General features: G+C 42.4%; 2 protein-coding genes across 2 annotated transcripts in view; one reads left to right on the top strand and one right to left on the bottom strand.

Moving 5' to 3' along the window:
* The window catches only part of UROC1 (urocanate hydratase 1), a 35,893-nt gene extending 20,740 nt beyond the window's left edge, over nt 1-15,153 (bottom strand). The window contains exons 1-8 of the mRNA XM_058032007.1: nt 14,911-15,153; nt 8,685-8,815; nt 6,040-6,133; nt 5,536-5,595; nt 2,618-2,746; nt 1,880-1,941; nt 899-965; nt 202-345 (exon numbers count right to left, since the gene is read on the bottom strand). Coding sequence (XP_057887990.1) covers nt 202-345; nt 899-965; nt 1,880-1,941; nt 2,618-2,746; nt 5,536-5,595; nt 6,040-6,133; nt 8,685-8,815; nt 14,911-15,036 — 813 coding nt within the window. The 5' untranslated portion in view covers nt 15,037-15,153. The remainder of the gene's footprint in view (nt 1-201; nt 346-898; nt 966-1,879; nt 1,942-2,617; nt 2,747-5,535; nt 5,596-6,039; nt 6,134-8,684; nt 8,816-14,910) is intronic.
* Nucleotides 15,154-18,083: 2,930 nt separating this feature from the next.
* Nucleotides 18,084-24,291, top strand: part of LOC131088109 (netrin-4-like) — a 44,660-nt gene continuing 38,452 nt past the window's right edge. The window contains exon 1 of the mRNA XM_058031927.1: nt 18,084-18,304. Within this exon, the coding sequence (XP_057887910.1) occupies nt 18,238-18,304 (67 nt within the window). The 5' untranslated portion in view covers nt 18,084-18,237. The remainder of the gene's footprint in view (nt 18,305-24,291) is intronic.

The raw sequence follows: 24,291 nt of genomic DNA, 5'->3' as shown, positions 1-24,291 counted from the left end.
TTAAATCCATATCTTCACAGTCTGATCCAATGAATGAATGAATAGAGAGTGGAAAAACAGTGAAAAATGTTCAGTAATGGAAAAAAGAGACATATCTTAGAAAATAAAGTATTTTATGAGTTTAGTTTGCCAGGGTTAGTTCAGGAACCTGAACTAGATCAGAAGAATGAGAAGACAGAAGGACAGTGGCACTGCGCTCACCTCTGCAATGATGCCCACACAGCCAGCAATGACTGCAGCCTTGGCCTGGGCCCCGCTCATCCCTCCAAGGCCAGAGGTGACAAACACCTTCCCAGACAGGTCCTCTGCCCTCAGGTACCGCCGGCCGGCGTTCAGCACTGTGAGCTGCACACAACAAACACAGCATCACCAGCAGCCCTGGCATTTAAACAGCTTCTGTCCCTTCAGCAAACAGACTTTGAAACTCTGGGGTCATCACTTTAATCCTTGAAGAAGGAAATATGTTTCAAAATGGTGTTGTGAACCATCTGTCCACATTATGCTTATTGCTCTCATCATGAAATAAAATAATCAGTAGTTCCCAACATGCTGCTCGTGCAATAGAGAGACTTAAGGGTGGCTGCAAAGGACAGCTAGGAAAAACAGTCAAGAAAATGTTTTTATATAACACATATATAAAACACATATATCAATTCATACTTCACATATTGTAGCTGAATATGAGCTCAGATTGAGACCTTGATTGCAAATCCCTTCAAGTCTGTGTTCTGGATAAGACATATCTAAGTGAAAAATTAATTTTTTGTGGAGTGAACAGTGAGAATTTGTTTAGTAGCCAGAAGTTCCTCTCACAGCTATCCAACCCACTCCCACAGCCAGCCACCAGGGGAGGAATCCTCCTCCAAGAGTGCTGCCAGAGCTTTCCCCAGCTCCTTACCACGGTCCCATGGACGATTCCCTGAGGCCCGATGTAGCAGTAGCTCCCTGCAGTCATCTGGCCATACCTGGGGACAGCAAGGAGCACAGTGACACCACACACTGCTCAGCCTGGAGTGGCACTTGGCCACTTGCGCTTCCAGTACAACAAAAAACCCTCTGTGCTTCACTTTGTTGTTAAAGGTCTTCTGTTACCAAATTCTCAACTTAAGAATTTTACCATTAGCAATGCATCAACATATTTTTGGAAGAGTGTTTAGCTCATTAAATTGAGTTCAAAAAAATACATGGATCAAAATCTGAGTGTAAACTTGTCTTGGTATTCAACACAGTGACTGGGACCAAAGGACACTCATTTTCACCTCACTGGAATCTGTGTCATTGGGTTTCAGTGCACTCCTGCCTCTCAGACACAGGGACACTGTGGAAGCTTTTAACCCAGAAGGGTTGACCACATTCGTACTAAATTCCCAGAGAAGTGGGGCAGCTCTTTGGCTGTTTTAATTTATTCTCTCCTTGGGGCACAAAAGAAGGACAATCTTGTGCTCATCAACAGTAGAAGAGTACATGAAAATCATTAAAAAATTATCACTTTCTACTTCAAAGTTTCTTTTAGCATGAAAGAATGTTTTATAACTTGTGCTTTCCATAGACTGCAAAACAACCACTGAAAATTAGAACTAGCAAGTGCTTTAAGTGGGTTATTATTAAGTCTTTAGGCTATTGTTCAGCCAAGCCTCACACATAAACCCAATATTAATTCCTAACAGACCTCAATTACATCCTTATATATGCGGCTGAACATAACTCAAACTCTGAAGTAATTCCATTTAAGTGTGCATCAATGCTTTGCAGCATCAATACTTCATGCAGCACACTTGAAATGCATCTGCATTGGAAATTTTAACCAGTCACTGCTTGATGTCTGAATTATATTTTAGTCAAGTATTTGATAGATTTTAATAGTGAGCTATCTTCTTACATTGTTACACCCAAAGCAAACATCTTCTCATATTCATCTCTGGAGGAATAGTTGGGAATAACCTAAGAAAACAACCAGAATAAAGTCCACATAAGCAAATTAGAGATTTAAGCAGGTCTTTTAAAGAGCCTAAATTTCTTTAACTATTTCTGTAGTTATTACATAAGCAGAAAAACATTAGAAACAGGAGGAGTAATCCAGGTGTTTTATTTCATGCATTCTAGCATTAGAAAAGAAGATGTCCAGTCTTCCTGGCACTGTGATTGCCACACAAGTTTTAAGGAGAGCAGTTCCCCAGCCACACAACCAACCTGCAGGGGAATGGATATTGAATGGCTCAGAAGACTGACAAGGAACCAGTGTTTCCACTCGGCCACCCTGCCTTCCAAGCAAAGCAGTCCAGATATCTGAGCCTCTGATTAATAACCATGCTTGCTTACTGAGGGCTTTTAAGCCTCCCAGAGTGAGCATAGATGAACTCCTTAGGGCAAGGAAGTGTCTCAGACTCAGTCAGAACAGAGGCTTTCTAAAGAGGAGGAGGTTGTTCCTTCCATCACTGAAGATCAGCACCCATGAGGTGACAGCAGCTGTGCTGGAAAAAATGCTGCAGAATTTGGACCCCAGATTATCCTATGTGTTGCAGTAAAATTCAGACAGTACAAATCATATTTTAACTCAGCTAACACTTGAAAATGAAACAGAATATGGGGGAAAAGAAGACAAGATGCCAATACCCACCATGCCATTGGTAATGATTAAACGAGGAGCACGCTGGTGGCTGGGGAAGAGCCCCAGGGGATGCCCACTGTACATCACCAGGGTCTGTTCTTCTGTCATCTCTGACAAATACTGCATTACCAACCAGAACTGAAAGGAAAAGCAAGGAAAAGAGGGACTTTGCATCTTACATTTCCTGGTTTTTGTGAAGCTGCTCATCTTGGAGAATGAAGGCAGCAATAGAGATAACGAGGTGCATTCACATATGGAATAACAGAGCTCTCAACACATTCTTGCTTTCAATAAAGTCCTTTAAGGGATATCACTCACCAGGAAACACAAATCATCAACTAACACAAGTCTGAATAAGTTCCAGGATAATTTCTCCAGTACAAACCCCAGATATCCTTCACTTTTAAAGCCACTCTAATTTTATCTTGAGATTAACCACTTGTATTTGGCACTTTTCTGGCAATCCTTCCAAAGCCAAACACTGCAAAATTTTCCCTATAGAAGTGATTAAACACTCATGCTTATTGTTGATCCTAATCTGAAATTCAGCATGTTCTAGTGCAATAAATGGTTTTTATAATGTGCACTTCAAAATTAAACAGCTTTTCTTCTCAAGGGAAAAAAACCCAGCTTTCATTGTGGACACAGAAAAAAATCCAGGATGCATCCTGGAATACACAAATGTATTTCAGCCTTGTCTGCATAATTCAATAGTTACTCTTGATTAATGCCAAAATGTACACTTTGACCATCTAATTTGGCTTTAAATTTAACTGCAGTCCATCATGTCTATGACAAAGCCCATTAAACTCCCCAGTACCTCTAATATGTGTCAGCTAGGCCTGTGAGAAACATCCTTGTGCAATATTGGAATTCAACAATTACTTGAAACTAGAGTTTCTGTAGGGACACAAAATTTTGAGGGGACAAAAACCCCCAGAATTGCTGATCAAAGAGGCAGCAGTATCAGTGACAAATAAGCATAGACACGTGAGCTCTGAGGCTGTGATCTGAATTAAAAATGGTATAGATTTGAAGCCAGTCTCATCTAACACAGCCAATTCCCCAAGCTGCAGGGTCAGTTGAACTGAAAAAAAATTAGTCAAGTTACTGTCTTGCTTTTTATGCTTTAGTTTATGACAAATGTTGAATAATTGAATTCATGTCATAGGACCGAACAGGTGCTGAACTCTCAACTCCCTAGCAGTCTGGGAAAAACATCCTAATAAAACTAGAAGCTGTAAGATAAATGGGTCTTTTGGCATTGAAAGGCATAGCTAGCAAGGAGGAAGACCTGTAAAGTTAGCTCTGGACATAATTCTTTCATTTGAAATTATCCAGAAGAAAGCACAGGTCTGAATGGATGATATAAACCAAACAACCTTTTTACTGTGAGTTTTGCAATGTTAGGATTTTAAAATTTTTTTAGTGCTGTTTTCAAGCACAAACAGAATAAAATGTTCTGTGGTAACTGAATCATTCATGTGATTGCTACGCTAAGTAAACAAAAATAAAAAGGTTTTGTTTGCTCTCCTGTGGAACAACTGCAAGTCATAGGACTGGCTTGGATGACAACAAGAGAAAATAACATTTCTGACTTTGGCAGCACTTCTACCTCACCTTGCAGCCCAACAGCTGCCTAAGGATTGTCAGATCAATAAAGGCCAATATACAATTGCTGGCACTGCTCACCTCAGAAATGCTGGAACACTCATAGGTAACAGGCAATAGTTAATTAGCATCTATTAATTAATGCACAGAATAAAGAAACGGTGAGCATTGCCATGGTACCTCTTTTTGAAACATAAAGGCAGAACAGTTTTGCCTCTAAATCTACCTAAGGCTTCCATTTAACTTCCAGATTAAATTTACCAGATTAGGAAATTGAAACATGAATTTTCCTTTAACCACAAATGAGAAATCCCAGACTGGGGAGAAATCCCAGGTCACTCAGCCCCATGGCAAACTGAGGAATCCATTCTTTTCCCTAAGTCAGGAACTTCATTCCCACATTAGTTTTGCTTGGGCTCTTTAATAATGAAGAGGCCAGGTTCAGATAAAGCCACAGCAAGGTGCATATGTGATTCTTTATGACAGAAGCTGCCTCCTTAGGTCAGCTTCTGCCAATTCCAGTCAGAATTCAAGACCTTCCCAGCCTCCAGGAGTGATGCTTCTCTCCAGGGGGATGCAGCTTCCTACCTGTGCTGATTCTGACCTGCACTGCAAACAGAACTCTAAATATGTTGCTGATTCTAAAGATCTCCTGACAATGTTTCTCATTTGCATTTTGCAACACCTCAAGTGAGTATATTTATTGACCTTTTTTTAATATAAGAGAACAGAGATTATACAAACACAATTTAAAACATTCTCTGATTTTAGAGAGGCTTTTAACCAGGCTTTTTTTCTTAGAAGGTAAAGGTTAATGTCCATAGTTAAGTGCAGCATGAAATAGAACAAATGTTAACAGCTAATCTGATTTACTTGGAAAAATGACTCAGAATGGCACATTTTTCAATCAAAGCCTTTTTCTTATTCAACTACTTGTGAAAAATGTTGCAAAAGTACCACAAACAGAGAATAAGCTTTTTTGTTTTCTAGATTTAGACTCTAAATTATCTGTGCTAAATACTCAGGCCCATACGTAAGCATCAAAGAAAGACAGAGAACTGGCCTTTTATCATCCTACACAATTCTGTGTTTATGGTGTCATGTTTGGATTTCTGTTGGGCTGTCTGTGCTCTCCTTACTAAACAAAGCTCCCTCCATCTACACAGTTCATAACTGAGCATTCCCCTTTCCAAACAGGATGTTTTGGAGTATTTTAAGGCAACAACTGCCAAGAATGATCCCAAACTGCCTGAGCAGAATGTGTGTGGGGGAGGGTGGAACTGGCTCTGTGAATTGCAAACCCAGCAATGTCCTACCTGTGCCCAGTTGCTGAAGACCTGCCCATTTCCTCCATAAGTGACCAGCTCCTGAGGAAACTAAAAAAAGGCAATTCAACATTAAGGCAAGCACTTTTCCCAAACCTTTTACTGTATCTCTGAGCTATTTTTGCTATCTCAGTAATAAATCTTTTCTAGAGGTTATTGCATCAAAACTCTCTATGTTCTTGAAATCGGGAATTAACATTGTAAAAGTGGTAAGAATAAAAAAAATGTTATTATTCAAAATTAAGTGTTTGTTACTGTAACACTGTCACTGGGATGAGCTTCCAAAGATACAGGAAGCATCAGCACTAATTTTTCAACATAAATTGTAGAAGCAATGTGTCAAGAGCTGAGCTGTATCTCTCAGGCAGTGACCAAGCTCCTGTATACAGTGCCTGTATGTCTAAATTTTTCAGTATTTATGTGAGAACACATACAGGAAATATTTTGCCCATTTTCTGCTGCCTGTGAATCCAGATTCCTGTTACTGTGTCTTACCTGAGCCACAGAGGGATCCAGGTTATTCATGATCATCAGCATGATGGCAGCAGCTGATTTGGTCTTGCAAGGGTATTCTCCTATGGGGTAAGCTCTGAAAGGGCAGGCACAAAAATTTAGAAGAAAAACTCCAGTTCACAAGAGCAACCAGAACAACACACCCCACTCAAATATCTCTGCATGCCAAGGATACTCAGACTTATCTGGGTTGCAGGCTTTTATTTAGGGGGGAAGAGTAAAGAAAAAATGCACAGATATGAAGTTACATGTGGACCTTAACAGGCAAATCAGGTTTTAACTATTATCAGAACTAAGCAAAACCAATAAATTGCATTAAGCTTATCATTTGCTGAATTATTTAATCACAATTGATAAATGTGGTGGCCAAGAATGCTCATTCCTTTCAATTGCATTTTTTCCAGGGGTGGTGGAAGTGGCCTCTGCAACAGCTGCCAGGCCAAGCAGCCAAGCCCTGCAGTGCCAAGGAAAGCAGCATCACTGGAAGTTGCCCTCAGGCTCATCCACCCTTGCTATTTAAGATTGTATCTAAGAAAAAAACCCACTCAGCTTGAGTTTCAGACTCCAAGAAACTCTCAAAGACTGAACTAGTTAGGGAAATATGGACCTTTTCACTAAAATGCACTTCACCCACAAGCTGAGAGGTGAGGCAGGGGAAACAGCCTCAGAGTTATCCCAGCTCAGGTGGCCTGGCACTGATGTCCTTAATGCACCTGCTGTGGTCATCTCATTGTTATCTTCTCCCCCATCTGTTTGTGTGTCAAATTGCTCTAAAACTCCTACTCTTGGATTTATGCTGTAGCTGTTTAGGGCAGGGACAGTTCCTCTGCTGTGTCTGCACAAGTTTTAGTACAACTGTGCTGAGGCCTCTAAGGAATGACACCTGAAGGAAGTAGAACCACTGATTAAGAGTTTTAGTCCTTCCTTTTCTGTAAGCAACACCACCATTAGCTGAAAATTCCTAAAGAGGGACAGGATATTTTGGTGGTTTCTAAATTATCTTCCTTTTATTGGACCTTGGATCTTCAATGGTTGGACCCTTGCTTTGTGCAGGGAAAGTTACACTGAAAAGGTCAGGCTGAAGTGTGCTAATGACAAAAAAATAATTGGACATCCACTGTCCAGCTCATGAGCCAAGATCTGGAATGCATATTCCACAGATTCAGCAAATGGGCTCCTCCCATGATCCCATGCACTTTATCCTGGCTTTTTACATCAGGGTACTAAAACAAATGCCTTGTAGTCACTGCCAAACCAGGAGGGAAAGCCTTTGAGTTTTTCCACAATGCTTTTTTTATTAAAGATTTCTGCTGTTCTAAACTTGATAAAAGAGCATTTCTGTGGAATGATACCAATTCATCAAGAGGAGATATTTACACATAATATTGCTCAGAGCATAAGAAACCCAACATCAGTTGAGTGCTCTGGCATAGGAACACAATTTAAATGGAGCCATGGTCCCTGGGACATACAAAACAAAAATCAAATACTCTCAGACTACAGAGATCAAAAGGCATTTTCTCATAGTGAGACTACAACAATCTATGAGAAAACAATCAATGAAATGATCACAAAATAAAAAAATACTTGATGTTGTCAAAGGATCACTGATGCCAGTGATGGAAACAAGCTGCTGGACTGTTTCATCCAAGCCTACTTGGAAGGTGTCACCATCTGTAGTTTAGTACAGGATCCTCTGAAGTCTAGCCCTGCAAAAACTTTCAGATAGTCTTCTATTTCTCCACTCCTTAGCTGAATCCTGCAAGAGCTCACCCCAGGCTAAAATGAACAGCATAGAAACGTGGTTGTCTGTGGAAATCAGAGTGCTTTCTATTGCTTTATTCAGATTTCTCTATGGACATTAACCAGGCCCCTGCTGATGCAAAAAGGAATCAATCAGTCTAAAAAAAGCAGCTAGCCCCTGGCAGCCCTCACTAAATCTGTTCTGCTTCACAAACATTAGACCCAGCAGCCCTAGAATGAAGTGATGGTCCAAGACCAACAGGCACAGCTTATTACACACCAGGGTCACCTAAAGGTCCCAATGGAAAAAATGCACTGCCTTCCTTTTCAAGCCCAGAGAGCTTCCTCTGCTCTGACAGCATGCTCAACCAACCAGCCACTCACCTGGTCTTACTTCTTGGTTCAGCTGGGACTGGCACCAGCTCAGAACTATTCAAGTTTGCTGTCAAGGTTGTCATTGGAGGTCTCTGAGTAATGACTGGCCCCTGGAAACCAAGCCCTGCCATGGGGCAGAGCGTTTGGGATCCCTGTGTGGGGCAAAGCTGGGTTGCCACACACAGAGCCAGGCTCAGTCCTTCACCTGTGCTGAGCTCTCCAGCAGTGACACTGCCCAGACCCACCACAGCCTATCCAGAGGGGAATACTCTGCTTCCCTCCCTGTCCCATGGAGCATCCCAAAACACACAGTAACCCTCCCTGGAAATGAAATCACTGCAGTACACAGAACATCCAAATTATCAGAAGATAAGCTTCATTATTACATTATGAAAACTTCTACAAGAGGTAAATTAGGATGCATCAAGGCCACTCTAAAGGTCAGTTCCACCGGTGAAAGCTGGCAAGCAAATGGCAGCTGAATACAACATGAACCATCCAGTCCTCACCTCATCTCAATATCTGGGCAGAACCTGTACATGTAGATGTGGCCATACAGCCTGAGCTCCTCAGCAAATTCCGGCGCCAGCTTCTTCTGGATTTCAGGTGGGAAATAACGCAAGGCATTGCGCAGAGCCAGCTGCCAGAAAACACACACACACACACAAACAGGGGAGAAAAACAGAGGTATAAGAGAAATGGAGGTAAGTGGGTGGCCCTGAACTTTAACCAGTCCCAGCTGGAAGCCTGCCTAAGCTGTTGCAAGGACAATGCAAAGCAAAAGGCTAAGCTCGCACCAGGGGAGCTTCATTCCTGCTGCCCTGTTGAAGTGTTTCTACCTGCCTCTTTCCTGGTAGGTTCAATTAGGGTAAATGTGTGACCATCCCCTTCCCACCTGCCTCCCCAAACCTGCATGGAGAGACCTTGGGGATTTTGTGAGTAGTGCTCAATCTCATCAATATATATTATATCAATATCACAGACAAACTCTCTCGCAGTGCCGGGGCACTGGAATACCAAGCAAACATTGTTCAGAAATCCTTAAAACTAAATCCCTAAACTCCAACACACTGAAGATCCTACAGTACTTTCCATTCAAAACAGGACCTTGGCCCAGAGTTATGTGACATACTCCCAGATGAAGATGTTCCTGGGCTAAGTTTTATTGCAGATTCACTCCATTTAGCATCCTAATGTATAGCAGAGGGTGTTGGGTTCCATTATTTTATTGATGTTACATGTATCACTTCCAAATTAGCTAAAGTGATTACCAGGCACTCAGCTAAATCCTGCAGATGACACTACATGGCTCACACTCCCTATTGCCTTCAAAGACATTAGCCATGGTTTGCAAAGAACAATATGTCCTTTTGCATGGAAGAACCCATAAATAAATCATTATCTTTAGTAACAGCCTGTTAAGGCATGTCTCTGTATTCTGTGTTTCACTTGATTGAAACCATAATGAGAACAAAGATTTTTGTCATCTTTAAATAGCCAGTTTCATGCAAAGATCTTATAAGTTCCCTGGCAAATGGCAACACCATCCAAAGGACTTTTAGATTAAAATATTCACAAATCATATGGAATTTCATATCTTCCTTTGGCTGATTTTTAATGGCTGTGGAAAGGATAGAAAGGGATCAAGTTTACTTCTACAAATTAGAATTGCCATTCCACACAGAGAATGATGAGGGGGAAAATCTATTTACCAGATGAGAAAATGCAAATTCCATCTTCATTCTTCTCCAGTTAGATAAGCAGTCATTTTCAAGGGTGTGCTATTAATAAACACAAAAATCCCACCTATATCCACACAATGACAAAATACATGGGGATTTCCAAAGTCAATCTCAGAGGTGAGCAGCCATCACAGGGGGTTCTAGAGATGAGAAATTTCTAAAGCAAAAATAAAATCACCTGCACCCCTAAAACCAACAAAATGAAGAGGCACACATTGGTATTTTGGCTGCCTTTGAGAGCTACAGAGAACTGCAAGGCTTCCATTGTGGCAAGGATCACCCACAGTCTTTGATCAATATATTATTTGCATTAAAATGAAACTGATGGACAAATATTTTTTCTCACCATTTAATTCAAGCAAGAAAAATCTGTTTTGATTTTCAAACAAATTCACTTAGACTGAGCCTCTATCCCATTAATGTTACACATTATCAGAAGACTGCATTTTGATGACGCAAACATTAATGAAACATGAACTTGAATGTAACATGAAATGTGGGAAAGGCACCTTGCACAGGCAATAGAGGTCTTATAAAAGAGGATTAAGACTATGGCTTGTTTAACTGAACAGAATAAAGGTGAGATTTGATTGCTGTTTCACTGCAGAATAAATGACAAAGCAAGAAGCAGCTTCAGGGAAATGCTGGAAAGAAATAAATTGCTGTGAATTACCTGTAAAAAATGTAGTCTCGAAATTAGAAGAATTTAAATGTAAGGTATTGTGAAACAATCTCTCAATAAAAGAGCCAGGGTGCTCAAAACTGCTTAGATGAAACCTGACTGCTTTATGAAAGGGCAATGGCCATGTGCATTGGGAAAAATTTTACATATTCATTATTGAGAAATAAATGGAGTAATCTGAGAAAGACACTCAAGGAGGAAATTCAAATAGGCTGATCATTATGCTTTTGTGGGAAGACAATATATTTCATTAAAGCACAATAAAAAGCCATTATCCTAGCCTTTTAGAAGGATTTATCTCTGACACATTGTATTCAGAATATTTTTTTGCATTTGATATTTAGGTGTTCTTCCTTTTCATAACTTCCATTGACAGAAGCTTAAGCTGCATACGCTCAGTATCTCTGAAAAAGCAGGTCCAGAGTTCACTAGTGTCAAAAATATTATTCGCAGTTATAATCCTGAATTTCATAGGCTGTTTTAAAAAATTATCTTCTCTGAATTTGCTGAGTTACTGATTTAATTCAACTCTGTGCAATGCAAGCAAATGAAAAGTCTTCCTCTTAAATCTACCAGCTGGATTTAGCATTTGGTTCTTGTGTTTAAGCTATAAACACTATTAGGGTGTCTTTTTTTATATATACTCCCGAGAATTTTTAAATTATAACAAGATTCTGCTGCTATTTAATCAAGCTTTAGACCTCTCAATGCTAAAATATAATCAAGACAGTCCATGTAATCCAATCAATCAGCTGCGAATTTCTCTGCTGGGGTATTCTCTTGAGAAATCAAGTAAACCATCCTGTTTGTTAATTGGTGTTTGTTGAGGAGCCAGAAGGAAGCCTCTTCAGAAGGAATGTCATTCATTTCCATTTTCTGAAATGGCTCATCAGGACTTCCAATTTAAGACCCTTGAGACACTCAGGGTTGCAGTCTCTGTTTACTGAGGGAAAGGGAGCACAAGGAGAGGTAGTGACTGGTTTAACTCTGCAATTTCATCCTTAGTTCTGCCCCTTTTCCAGTGGGGATGGTGCTTCCCTCCCACCTGTAATGTCCTGCCTGATGACCTCCAGACCCCGGACCTTTGGTGGCACTATTCACTAGCAGCAAGTAAGATTGTTTCTTTTATCACTCTGCCTGAGAGGTCCCAGTTTCAATCAGCTCAGCTGGGAAGTAAACGTGGAGATTTCTTACAGGTCATTGCCATAAACGAGTGTGAAAGTTTAACCACATTCTTTATCCCCCAGATGTCCCAAAACAGGAGCTAATACATCAGCCTGCCCAAACCACAGATAAACTCACTGAAGCAGCCTCAGTTCTGGCTGTGCAAAGAAATCCTAAAGGTCAGACATTCCATTTCTCCACCAGAAGGCTGAAGAACAGCTTCAGGTGCTGAATGAGGTTTCAGGCTCTGGTTTCCAGCTCCTCATCCCAAGATGTGCCCAAGCAGGAGGCCCCAGCTGCTCCCCAAGCAGAGCCAGCACAGCCACAGCAGGCACCTCACCCACCTTGTGCTACCTGAGGGAGGAGAGCAGAGCAGAGCAGCCCAGGGATGGCAGCCAGGGCCCACCAGCACTGCTGGCCATCAGGCAAGACCAGGCTGACCTGCGGGGCCAGGACAAGCTGGAAGTGCAAGTCAGGACCAGGTCTGGTGATGCCACCATGGAGAGATGGAGCACAGAGAGGTTCAGAGTGGGGTGTCAGCCCACAGGAGGAAGAGCAGACCCAGGAGGGCCATGGCTGAGTACAGGGACACCCTGAACAGAACCAAAACATCTTGAGCATAGCTGAGAGTGCCTCCCAGGCCTCAGCCTAAATGGAGCCCCTGAGCCTATGGGCAGAGGGTGTGGGAGGAGGCCTCAGGAGAGGCTCATCAGGGCCATCAAGGTCATTATTGACCTCATGCTGTCCCAGAAACACAGAATGCTGCAATCAGGGCAGAGAGGATCCTGCTGGGGGGGATCAGCAGGGGGACTGTAGCATGACTTGGCTCTGAGATCCATAAGGGAATTCCTGTCTGGATAAAGCCATCCCATTTTTCCTGATCCTGAGAACACAGACAAGTGCCCATTGTTCCCAAGTTGCTCCAGCATTATTGGAACATCAGTGAGTACAAAGCATGCAACACCCTTGCTCTGCAAAGCACACACCACACCTAGATTTTAAGGGTAGTTTCTTTGAGGCATGTTTACATAAAGATACAGATGCTGAGAAACAGAAAGCTAGGGTTTCCTGAGCTGTGGAGGGAGGGAAAGAGAGAGGATGTGGCTGTTTCAGGCCTCAGGCAAAGAATGCTGAAGGAAGAGAATTCAGGAAACATATAATCAGAATCAGTTCTGAGATATGGCTCAATTTATCCAAGAAGATTAAAGCTGGTATGATAGGAAGAATTAGATACTTCTTCAGCAAGTCCCAAAACACACAGTTCTTTATAAATCTCACTTACAGGATTTCTGTTATAACCACAAAAGAAGGCCCAAGAAAATAAAACATTGGCAGTGGTAAGGTTTATTATTGTAACAAGAAGTAAAACTGGAATGAAGGCATATGAAAAGATGAAGAAATCCAGAGGAAATCACCAGAGCATTATTAACTTCACTTCTGTCAAAGCTTCCCCTGAATATTTCAATTAGAAAGTGAACATGAAGCCATATATAAAGACAAGTCTTATAATATGTTCAGCATTACACACTGTCTACAACATCTGGAAGCCTGTCTCAAGATGACTTAAAAAAACCTTATAGACAGACAATCTTCCATCTACATGCTTTTCTAAGCATGGAGCACTTCTTTTAAAAAGAGATTTTACTTTTCAGATATGAAAAAAAATACCAACTGAGCCTCTAATTCTCTTAAGAGTTTAAGGTGGAGGACTAACGATAAAGTAAATCATAAAGAAAGCCTTAAAACCTCTAATAGTCTAATTAAATACCCAACTAGCATGACCTCTTATCATGTGCAGTAGGTAAAATGGAGAGATGAGAGATAGATGTTACAGTCAGCTGGGGGCAGAAAACCAGTCTACTGCTCCAAACCGTAAAGGAGGCAGGAAATTATTCCAGTTTCTATAGAGGGAGGGAAGACCTTGTCATTGCCTTCCCCTCCACAGGTTAGAGAGCAAGGTTTGGTATCCTCTTGAGAGACATCATCTCCTGAAACTGGGACCCTTTCTGCTACATCAGACTTCTGGGGAAAGGGGATTTAGGAAAGGCAAGGAATAAAACAGAGATGATTTGCAACGTTCTGACATTCAGTGAAACTCACTCCCCACTCCTTCATCTTCACAGCCATCACCACAGCCGTTCTGCACACTTAGTAACCACATTTCCATGGGACTGAGCTGTCCCAGGCACAGGCAGGATGCCTCAGCCATGAATGCTCCTGACATTGAAGTAAATCCTTTTTGGATATCTCACAGCTGTTCCTCTTTCTACCCTTTGCCTGGACTCTCCTCTGTTTGTGGAAGTGACTTTGAAAGAATTTGACTGCTGATGCCAGTGGGGAACTCCCACGAAGGCAAGGAAGTTGTGTGCAAGTTGTTATTGGGGAAGGAACTTGTGTGCTCTGAGCAGAATGTCTCAGGGTAAGTGATGTTACATGTGATGAAGCACAGATTTCCAAGCTCAGGAACCCACCTTGTCCTCTCCCACACAAATTCCTAAGCATCTCCACCCATTGACCATTATTTTCTGCTGCTGATTTTTTTAGTCTTGAGCATGAAATAGTGCAATGATTATTTTGGTGTGTACGAAGACTATTTAAACAAAAAGAGAAAGGAAAATAATTACGCAACTAAAGACGAATCATTAACTCCCTACAAACTCACCTGAAACTCATGCTCAGACTTCTGTATAAAATAAATCATCTTTGGGCTTTTTATGCAAATATGTGTGGCTGTTACCATGATGCTGATTCATCACCTTTGATGTTTATTGTCTTGGAGGGGTTAGCTTTCACTCACATACACATGCAATGGTTTTACAACAGCATTCTGAATTTTACCTCTGAGAAACGATGCTGGATTGACAGCATTGAAGTCTAATGCTTCTTGTTTAGCCATTTAAAGTCATGGAAGGTGCTGTGCAGAAAATCTCCCTCACATCAACCCAATTATTCTGGAGGAGGAAGAAAGAAAGCGAGCAGAAGAGCTTCCAGTCCTTTGTCCCATTACAGAGTGAATTATAACACCAAGGAAATACATTTGACACAAAGTTAGCTTCCCATTCAGAAAAGCATTTGAGGCAATTTGCTGCCCCAAGTTGCCTTTATGTGAAAGGAAGAGAAATGAGGCCCTGTGAAAGACCATGTTACCTTTTTCTCCTGAGCAGTGAGATTGGGTGTTCTCACGGGTGCATGGGGTATTCCTTGTCTCCGACCTTTGTTTTCAGGCAGGGGGTTTAGAGGGAGGCCACGACAGATTTCCTTCAGGCTGGTCATAGCTGCTGAGCAAATAGGAGGAGGAAAGGCAAGGCAAACTGGAGAGGTATGAGGAAAGGTACAAGGAAGAGGTGCAGGAAATCAAGATGCTGCACGATTCAAATGTGCCACCACTCCAGGGGGATCTCCAGGAGCACAGACTGTCCTCTGGCTTTGGCAAGCAGGGCTGTCAGGCTGAGAGGGCAGGTGGCACAGGTGACACACCTCCCTGCTCTGTGCCATGCCATTGGCTCTTCCCTCCTCCCCCAAAATGAATGATTCACAGCTTGATTATTCTCTGGGTGCTTTGTCAACTGGTGTCGTGCTAAGGCACCAGAGAAAATTCAGTCACCTTCCAAATAACCTGATCCCCTCAATGTTCATGTGAGAGTCGTGGTCTGGAGCAGGAATATTGACTGAGACATCAAGAATTGTTCATTTATGTTGCTATAGCTTAGGAACTAATGAAAATTAGGGATTAACTGCTCAGTTAAGATAAGCATTCTCTGTTTGACACCCCTTGGTATGGGCACTTCCTCAGATCTCACCAATTCATCTTCTGGACAACAGCAGTGGTCATCATAACAGCAAAATTTCCCCCTTAGGTGTTAGCTCCTCTCAGCTCACAGGCATGAATGGATTTTCATAGCATTGAACTGGAAATGTACTTATTAGCACTGGAAGTGGATTTCTCAAGCCAGGCAGTAATTGGGAGGAATAATGAAGGCTTTCAGTCCTATGTCACTTTTATACCCTACAGTCAACAATAACTAAAAAGTCTTGTACTACCATTCAGGCATCACAGGTAAATGAACGTATTTAACTTTGATTTTCCACTTAACAGCGCAACATGAACTTTGCTCTCCATTCTGGCTTGTTGTTGAAATATACAGAAGCTTCTTGACCTTTATTACATTCATTGAACCACAAGTGCCACATTTTAAGCCTGGTGAAATTAACTGGGCAAAGCATTTCAGCTAGAAATGAACCTAAAACCTGCAAACGAAAAAATACAGAATTTCCCCACAAAGGCAGCAATCAACAAGCAGTGGCAACAAAGCACAATTATTAAATGACAGCCTCTCATTATTGTCAGATCCGCTTTAGCTCTAGGCCATCCTGCACATCCCCAGCTCCCAGTGAAGATGCTCAAGTTGAAAGAACTCAGAGCATCCCAGGGGAGCTGAGCACACAGCAGACTCAGACCCTCTGAAGGATAATGTCATTTACAGCAGGAGAATTTTGTTTTGTAATTATACAGTACTTTAGCTGCTTTCAAACAAAAAGCAAAGACAAAAAAGAGACAAAAACCTCTATAATTTAAAGTTTTCTATTGAATTTTCATATTTAAAACATACCAAAAAAAAATAAAAGAAGAAGGTTGAAGTCAGAAAATTCTACCCCAAAATGTAGCCAGATAACCCTGCCTTACATAAACATTCCCACCCCAAAGGCATATAAATCTTTCCTTAGTCTTCTTTGTTCAACCTACATTCTTCAAATCCCTTTAAGGTCTGATCCTGCACACGCAGGGGCACAAGAATAACGTTGTCTGCATTTGCACTCCCATCAGACCTGCTTCTCCTGTGACACCGGCAGAAGTTAATGGTGTTATACTGGTGAAGAGGGAGAGAACGAAAATGTGGGGAACTCACAAACATCCTGAATTAGGATGTTTTCTCGGGCTGGACACTTTCACCCCCTGATTGCCGCACACTGGAGTGTCTCTGTGTGCCAGAGTTCAGGGATTGAGGGATTGAGGGATTGAGGGATTCAGGGATTGTGCCATCCCCCCGCGGCCCGGTTTGTGCGGTGTCCCCGGAGCCAGCCGCGGTGCCCGGGGTGCCGGGCGGCTGTCATGTGCCGGCCGGGCTGGCAGAGGGTGCTGCAGGGACAGACGGACGGACGCGGGCGCGCTCCCTCTGCGCGCACACGCGGACACGCACCGGGACACGCACGCACGGCCCGGCTGCGGGACCAGAGGATGCGGCTGGAACACAACGCCCGCCCTGAGCCCAGCCAGGACCTGCCCAGCCCAGAGGAGGTGCGGAACCGACCTTAAAAAAAATTAAATTAAAGCAGAAAAAAAATACACCCGCACATATAAAGCCCATGAAAAAGATCACATGTTTTAATAATCCCCTTTGCAGCCAGACAGGAGCAGAGAGGAGGAGAACTGAGCAGAAGTGCGCGGTTAGGACGGAGAGATGCGCTAGATAGAGGTTGAAGGGAGCAGAGAGAAAACTTGCAGATAACTAACCCGCCCTGGGAAGGGCAGGACCCCCCTCGCTGAGCCCTGCTGTGGCAGAGGGAGGAAGGGTTCCGCTGCTCTCTCCCTTTCCCCGCTCCGGGGTGACGCTGGCACCGCAGCTCCATCCCCGGCCCGCCCGGTCCCTGCCGGGGCCGCTCCAGCCGCGCTCCCCGGGGGCTGCCCGGGCTCCGGCCCCGCTGGGCTGGCGCTGCGCTTGTTTTCCACTCCCCTGGCGCTCGCTGTGCGCAGCAAATCCCTTGGAGGTGGGGGAGAAGCGGCTTCCGTGACAGCGGAGGGAGGAGGGAAATAAAACAAAATAAAACAAACCAAAATAAAAAGAGAGAAGAGCCAAGAAAGCACTTGCTTCTCATCATCTCTCAGGGACCAAAGCCAACTCTTCTTCTTATGACCCCGCGCTGCAGGGAGCAGAGGCAGAGAAGGCACCGGGGGCAGCTGCTGACAAAGCGGGGTCCGGGCTGTCCGCACCCCCGGGACGTGCCACGGGCCGGGCAGGGCTGCCAGGGCCGAGCCGGGCACAGCCGAGCCGAAACCGCACGGAAAGCGAGGAGCAGCAATCAAAGTTTCGGAATAGCATCCGAAGGAGCGCCTGCCGAGGAGCGCAGCGAGCAGAGCCCCCGATGGTGCATCCCAGGGGCTGCGACAGAGATGTGAGCGTCCCCTGCCCGCTGCAAGGACAGGGGTGAAGGCACCGAGACACCTCGCTATTTATTTATTTATTTATTGGGAGCAATGTATGGGTGACACCCAGAAGGCATCTGAGCCCTGAAAAAAAAAAAAAATCAAACCACCTCTGGACCCAAAAGAGAAGGAGAAGAATGACACAGCAGCCTTGACCCCTACACTGAGAGGAAAGAAAGGAAACACAGAAAAGCCATGCAAGCACCAAACCTGTAGATTACTGCAGGTCTTTTTTTTTTGCTTCACTGAGGACAAATATTTTACTGACAGCCATGCAGCATAAAGGCATCATGCTGATTGTGTTCTTGGAATATTTTATTTCTGGACATGGAGAAGCAGGTAAGCAAAATAAATTATTATTGTCACTCTGAAACAATTTATCCTAAATTTAGCAAGGGGAAAAGGAATAGAAATCAGGTCTGTTTGTGAAAAATAAATTGTGCCAGCATCTTTTTTTAGATTGGTTTTTACAAGGAATCTGTTTTAGTCAATATATACAAATGCTTCTTATTCCCTGCAATACCCAGCTTTATAGTTCAGTGTCCTTCCAAAGTCTTATCGTAGGATGTACAGGTTCATACATCCTTGAAAGAAAGCAGTGTGTCATTTTTGAAAACAAAAGAAAAGTAAGAGAGAAAGAGAGAGATAGATGGAGTGAGATCTGCTGGATGTTTGTTTTGAGGATGAAACACTGCCTTCCTAGGCAGGACAAGAGTGAAAACACAACATCCTTGGAAAGCATCAGTGTAGGAATCTGAATTATTCTCTGTTAACTTAATATTGCATAATTAAAAATCAGAGACACTGTTTAGGAAATCTTAACTGAATACTTAACATGCAGGGGACAGGATTAAATTTGCCTTAGAGAAAAATGGATTAAAACAGATAGAGAAACTGATTAGTTGTGTGTAAACATGTGGGTGTACAAATAAACATATGTAGGAACGATACAGCTGTAATGGTATTTACACGAGGTTCTAAAAATACCTGGATTACGATGAAGACAAATTCCTTAAAGGAAAGGAAGCAAAGCACTGGATTTTTGTCCTTTCTGTTGTGCTTTAATATATCTTTAAGTTCAAAAAGTATTAATTACAAGAATCAGGTCAGAAAAAATAAAAACAATTATTGATGAAAAAATTCATCCTTGGTGACTTTTCCTTTGAGATATTGTTTTGGAATCTCTCTTCCTGTAGAGGAAAGCACTTCAATGGTTTAAATTTCACCTGTGTGCTCAGAGTACTGGGACAGGAACAACACTGCTCATGCAGTGATTTGAAAGGGCTCAGCCATCCTGCCAGTTCCAGTGGATTCAGCTCAGGTGATTCCCCAGCCAGAACCCCTCTGATAACAGACAGCACATTTCTATAACAGTGAGGGTTATTTTCTTAAAAACTGAACAGCTCACGAATTTACCATCCTGTTGTATCACCCAGTAACTCATTTGGGGAAGGGGCTGTCACAGCGTGACAGGAATGAGGAGGGGGAGTACCTGTGCCTTAATTCTCTTATTTTGGGCATTCCCTGGCTCCCCAGGCTGGGATGTAGGATTCCTGCAGGATCCATATGGTGACATGCAGCACTGAAAGGTTGCAGAGATCTCTTGTGAAGCTGCTGACACTCTTGCAGAAGGCAGCGTGTTACAAACTAGCCTAAATCTGTTCTGCGTCCAATTCACTAAGAGAAAATGAATCTTCAAGGAAACACAGCTCCCAGCTGGCTGCTTAGAAAGTGAATTTGCAGGGAGGGGGTGTGTTCTGTTTGGAAATAAACTCACTCAAAATAATAGTGTAGGACATAGTGAATAGCAGCAAAATAATTGGATATTGAAGATGATGCTGCTAAGGATTCAATGTTCTCTTAAATAAGTATTTGGTGTTTGAATAAAAGGTTGCACAAACTATCAGCCTGTGAAAGCACAAGAGTTGCCTGTTAATTTTTGATTTATTTAGAGCTGAGACATGTACAGAGAATGGCATATTTCAGTAGCCTATGGGGAGTACAAGGCACATAATATTTGTGGGGAATCCAATATTTGCCTTCTGCTGCCTCTGTGCAGAAATATAAAAACATAATGGAGAAAAAAACACAATGGAGAAAAAACACCCAAACAAAACACTAAACACCTTGCTCATTAGGCTGGAGCAGTCAGCTTGGGTTTCCATCATAGGATGTGACACTTGGACAATCCTTCCCCTTGTCTGATGTAGGTGAAGGACATTATTCCCCTCAAATCAGCTCTGCAGAGATCTGAAACTCCTGCATAAGGGACACTGAGTGGAGCTGACCACAGCTTGGGCTCTTGCTTCAGCCCCAGCCCTCCCCACGTGAGCAGTGCCCTGGGCCAACTCTCATCCCAGCGGGAGCCCTGGAAAAGAAGGCGTGATGGGGCCAAAAATTGTCACTTCTACCTTCGAGCTTAAAATCAGCTACAGGACCTGGTTATTAGCAGGGCTTGGTTTCAACTCTCTGAGATTGTTCAGCTCCTCTGCCAGTGAAGCTGCAGCTGCTGGAGCCCATGCTGCTCCAGAAGGATGGACACAGGCACACTGCCCTGCCCCAGCCTGGGATCTCGTTCTCCTCTCCATGCTTCAAGTCATGGAGGCAGCTTGGTTTCACAGCACATTCTGAATTTCACCTCAGAGGTATTTTGACAGCAGGCTCATTAGCTCCAGTTATCAGAACTATTTTAGTGCAGAAATACACCAGGGTTCTCCTAAGGGGATGAAGAACTGCCAAACTTAGTGCATGCTGGCCCCAGACAAACCAAGAGTTGAACAGCTGTTGAAACCAGTGTTAAAGGGCAAAATTCTAGGTCTGACTAAGAAAAACTTGAGCAACTTGAGTCCCCAGGGTGGTTAGATTTAGAATAACATTTATAAGGTCTTGGTTATTAAGAAAAAAGCTGAACAGATGCATAACAAGTGAAATCCAGGTTGGTCATACATGTTGAAATTGTTTCATTAAACACATAGCAGACGATGCCCAAAGGTTTTGTTCTTTCTGAGATATGTGAAATTTACTGCCCTGACTCACTGCAGGAGATTTGAACACACAAAATCATAAATCTGCATATGGAAAAGAAATAAAAATTCTAATTCAAGTCACTCAGAAAATATTAGGCATCTCTCCAGACATATCAGCAGGTTTTGGATGAGTTGCAATATGACCTTTCTTCTGTTGAGTATCCAATGGAGGGTGAAAAAGAAATGAAGAAAAAAATAATTGAATCTGGTTTTATTTAATGTCTACAATGTTTTGATGCATCACAAGGCTCTGAAGTAAGAAGTCTCTGTTTGAAATGGTGTCCCAGGAATATCAATAGTATGACCTCCCCTGAACTGTATGATTCCCTGATCATCAGATAACACCATTGTTACAACACGTGCTGGGCATGTGCCATTGACCTGCACTTTGTGGCACAGCTCTGAGGGACCAGAAAACAACCAAATAAATTAATCATACCATGCATGGAGCCAAGCCACCCTCCATGGAGTAAAAGCTAATCAACCTCATAATAACATGCAGTGCTCATGCCTAATCAAACTGTTTAATTCCCTATGAATTATTCAGTGAGTCCTCCTGGCACTTGGGCTAAGTTGTGTGTTTGCCTGGCTGCTGTTTCTCTCCTGCAGCAGTCTCCCCTGGCTGTCCAGGCCCAACATTTCATGTTGTTACCACAGAACCAGTGAGTGATGGACGGGCTGCACTATCCTTGTGGCCAAACAATGTTCTGCCAATTGATTTCTTTAAATACAAAGCTTTTAATCGACTGCAGATTTTGTTTTCCAATCTTTCTCCTTCTCTCAAACTCCTTTCTGCTAATTTGCACTTTGTTCTTCTCCCATTTTCCTAATGACACAGCAGTTTAGACAGGAACTGTTTATTGATGTTGCTGCATTAGCAGGCAGAGCAGATAAACCTTCTTGTGACTGCTGTTCAGGAGAAAATACACCCTTCTTTCTTTTCAAGGCTCAGGAAAAAACAGTTAAAAATTCAATACAAAGCTAATAGTCCATTTATGGGAAATATAAAAAGCAGCCATTCCCTTTAGAAAATGTTTCCTTTTATGTTTTCTCACATTCTTGTCTGCAAAACTCCCCCTTATGCAACTTCCTTAATTTAGAACTCCAGCATCCCATTTCTTCTATGAAAGCTTAGTGGTGTCATCTATCAATAGAGATGGACTTTCTTTTAATTACATGGTATATTTATACATAATCATCCATAATCCAATAACATTTGTAACATGGATGCATCTTAATCAAAACTAAGTAACCTGACTCTAAGTGAGAACTAATGCTTGCTCAAAGCTCAGTTGTGAGACCAATCCCACTGAAATTCTCTGGAGGCAAAGATGACACCTTTGTTCAGCACTGGGCAAAATCAGTGAGTACTGAATCTACTTTCAATACAGAAATTGCCTTCCTTAATTCCAGCAGTTTTTACCAAGCAGTTTGGACAGGAAGCTAAATGCCACCTGCAAAGGCATTCTTGAGGTGTGCACTCGTAGCTCATTCTATCTTTGCTGACTTCTGGTGGTGCTGAGAATCACCTGCTCAGCTGAAGGTGGGGAGCACGAAACAGAACCAGCAGAGCCAAAAATCCTCATCTTCATTGCTCTCCAGATGGGTCTGCAGCTCCTCATGTCTGTGCTGGCACAGGGAGTGCTGGTGGGACTGAGGAGGGGCTCTTCCATTCCTTTGGTCTGAGGACTGTTTGGTGCTCTTGTAATCCAGAAACTCCTGACCTCTGAGCTCTGACAGGCTCCTGGGACTGACATCATTGTAATACTAAAAGAAAATCATTTCCAGCCAACACACTTCAAATTACCTTGGAGGTGGCTTCCACCTGTTTCTAAGAGCAGACAAGAGCATTTGTGGATGATCACCTTCCTGGCTACCTGAAGTTTTAGACTGCCTTACACTGTATGTAAGCTAAAATGGCACCAAACATTGGTCAAAGGGATTCAGTGGATGTGCAATAACTACTTTGCATCCTAACCATGCAATGCAAAATGCATGAGGTGATTTCTAAAGCAGTGCTCATGTCTGACCTTTCTTTCCTGGCCTGTGCAGAGATGTCTCTGAGGAACTAAGGACAGAATCAACTCAGAAGAAAAACCATGCAAGCTGAATGCATTTTTCACTTTAAACTTTCCTTTTAGAATGAGGAATGTCCATCTCATTCAACAACATTTGCAATCTGAGCACTTTCATAAGGCTGACTTGGAGACCCCTTTCTTCAACCCAACTTGATATTTAATTTTACCTAAGGAAAAGCTGAATACAAATGGAGTAGGGATTTTAAAATTTGACCTAGAATGTTGAACTTATAGCTGACCTTTGAACTGCTCCTAGATTACCCGGGGTTTACAGCCATCCTATGTATCATTGGAAGGGTCATTTCCTGCAGGACCTAAATCCAATCATCTGACTTGTGACCTCTTGGATTAGATTTATGACCTTGCAAGGTCAGTCTTTAACTCCTTCTAGAGTGTTAAGTTGCAAAGAGAGCATTGTATGTCATTAGAAATGCAGATTTCTCCAGTGCAGTAATAAGTTTTGGAATGACCTTTAATTCCAGTTCACAAGACACCACTGATTTTCAAACAACATTAAGACTTTGTAGTTATCCCTACCATTTCTTAATTTAGAAGAATTAAGACTTTGTAGTTATCCCTACCATTTCTTAATTTAGAAATAAGTAAATATATGCATTGAAGATACCAAATATGTATCAGTATTTGTAGGTATAACTACCTCCATGTCAAGGTATTTAAACAAAAGAGACATTTGATTTTCAGCTTTGCTACAAATTAATGACTCAGCTACTCAACATAGATACACAGGCTTCCTTTATGTGTTCATATGTGTAATTAGTGTCTGTAACATGTTAGGCAGGAATCATCTCCTTTCTTAATGTATCGACAGTGTCTGGTCCAGTTTGACTTTGCTCTCTGATTACCATGAAAATAAAGGCATTGAATAGATTCAATATGGAGTTTTACTAGACTGAAAGTAAAAACCACAAAATTTCTCTGGTTAACCATAGAATTCAATAGACTGGCACAATTGCATTTTCAACAGAAATCAGAGTTAAGCACTAGAAGCATGAGTTTTTCTAAAGATCAGTTTCTGAGTTAGGCACCAAACACAAGGATTTATTGAGACACTATTCCAAAACTTTGTGTGAAAATATGAGGCAGCTCTCCTTCAAAGGTGTCCCCTTAAATGTCAGACCCCAGATGATGACTCCAAACATTTCTCTTGTCACCTGTTGAGAACTACCTGAGAAATTCTGCTTGTGTTTCCTTTCCCTGCCCT

The sequence above is a fragment of the Melospiza georgiana genome, chromosome 11, assembly GCF_028018845.1.
Source record: "Melospiza georgiana isolate bMelGeo1 chromosome 11, bMelGeo1.pri, whole genome shotgun sequence".
Lineage (NCBI taxonomy): Eukaryota > Metazoa > Chordata > Aves > Passeriformes > Passerellidae > Melospiza > Melospiza georgiana.
The sequence above is the reverse complement of the archived record's forward strand: the minus strand, read 5'-3'. Positions and strand labels throughout refer to the sequence as shown.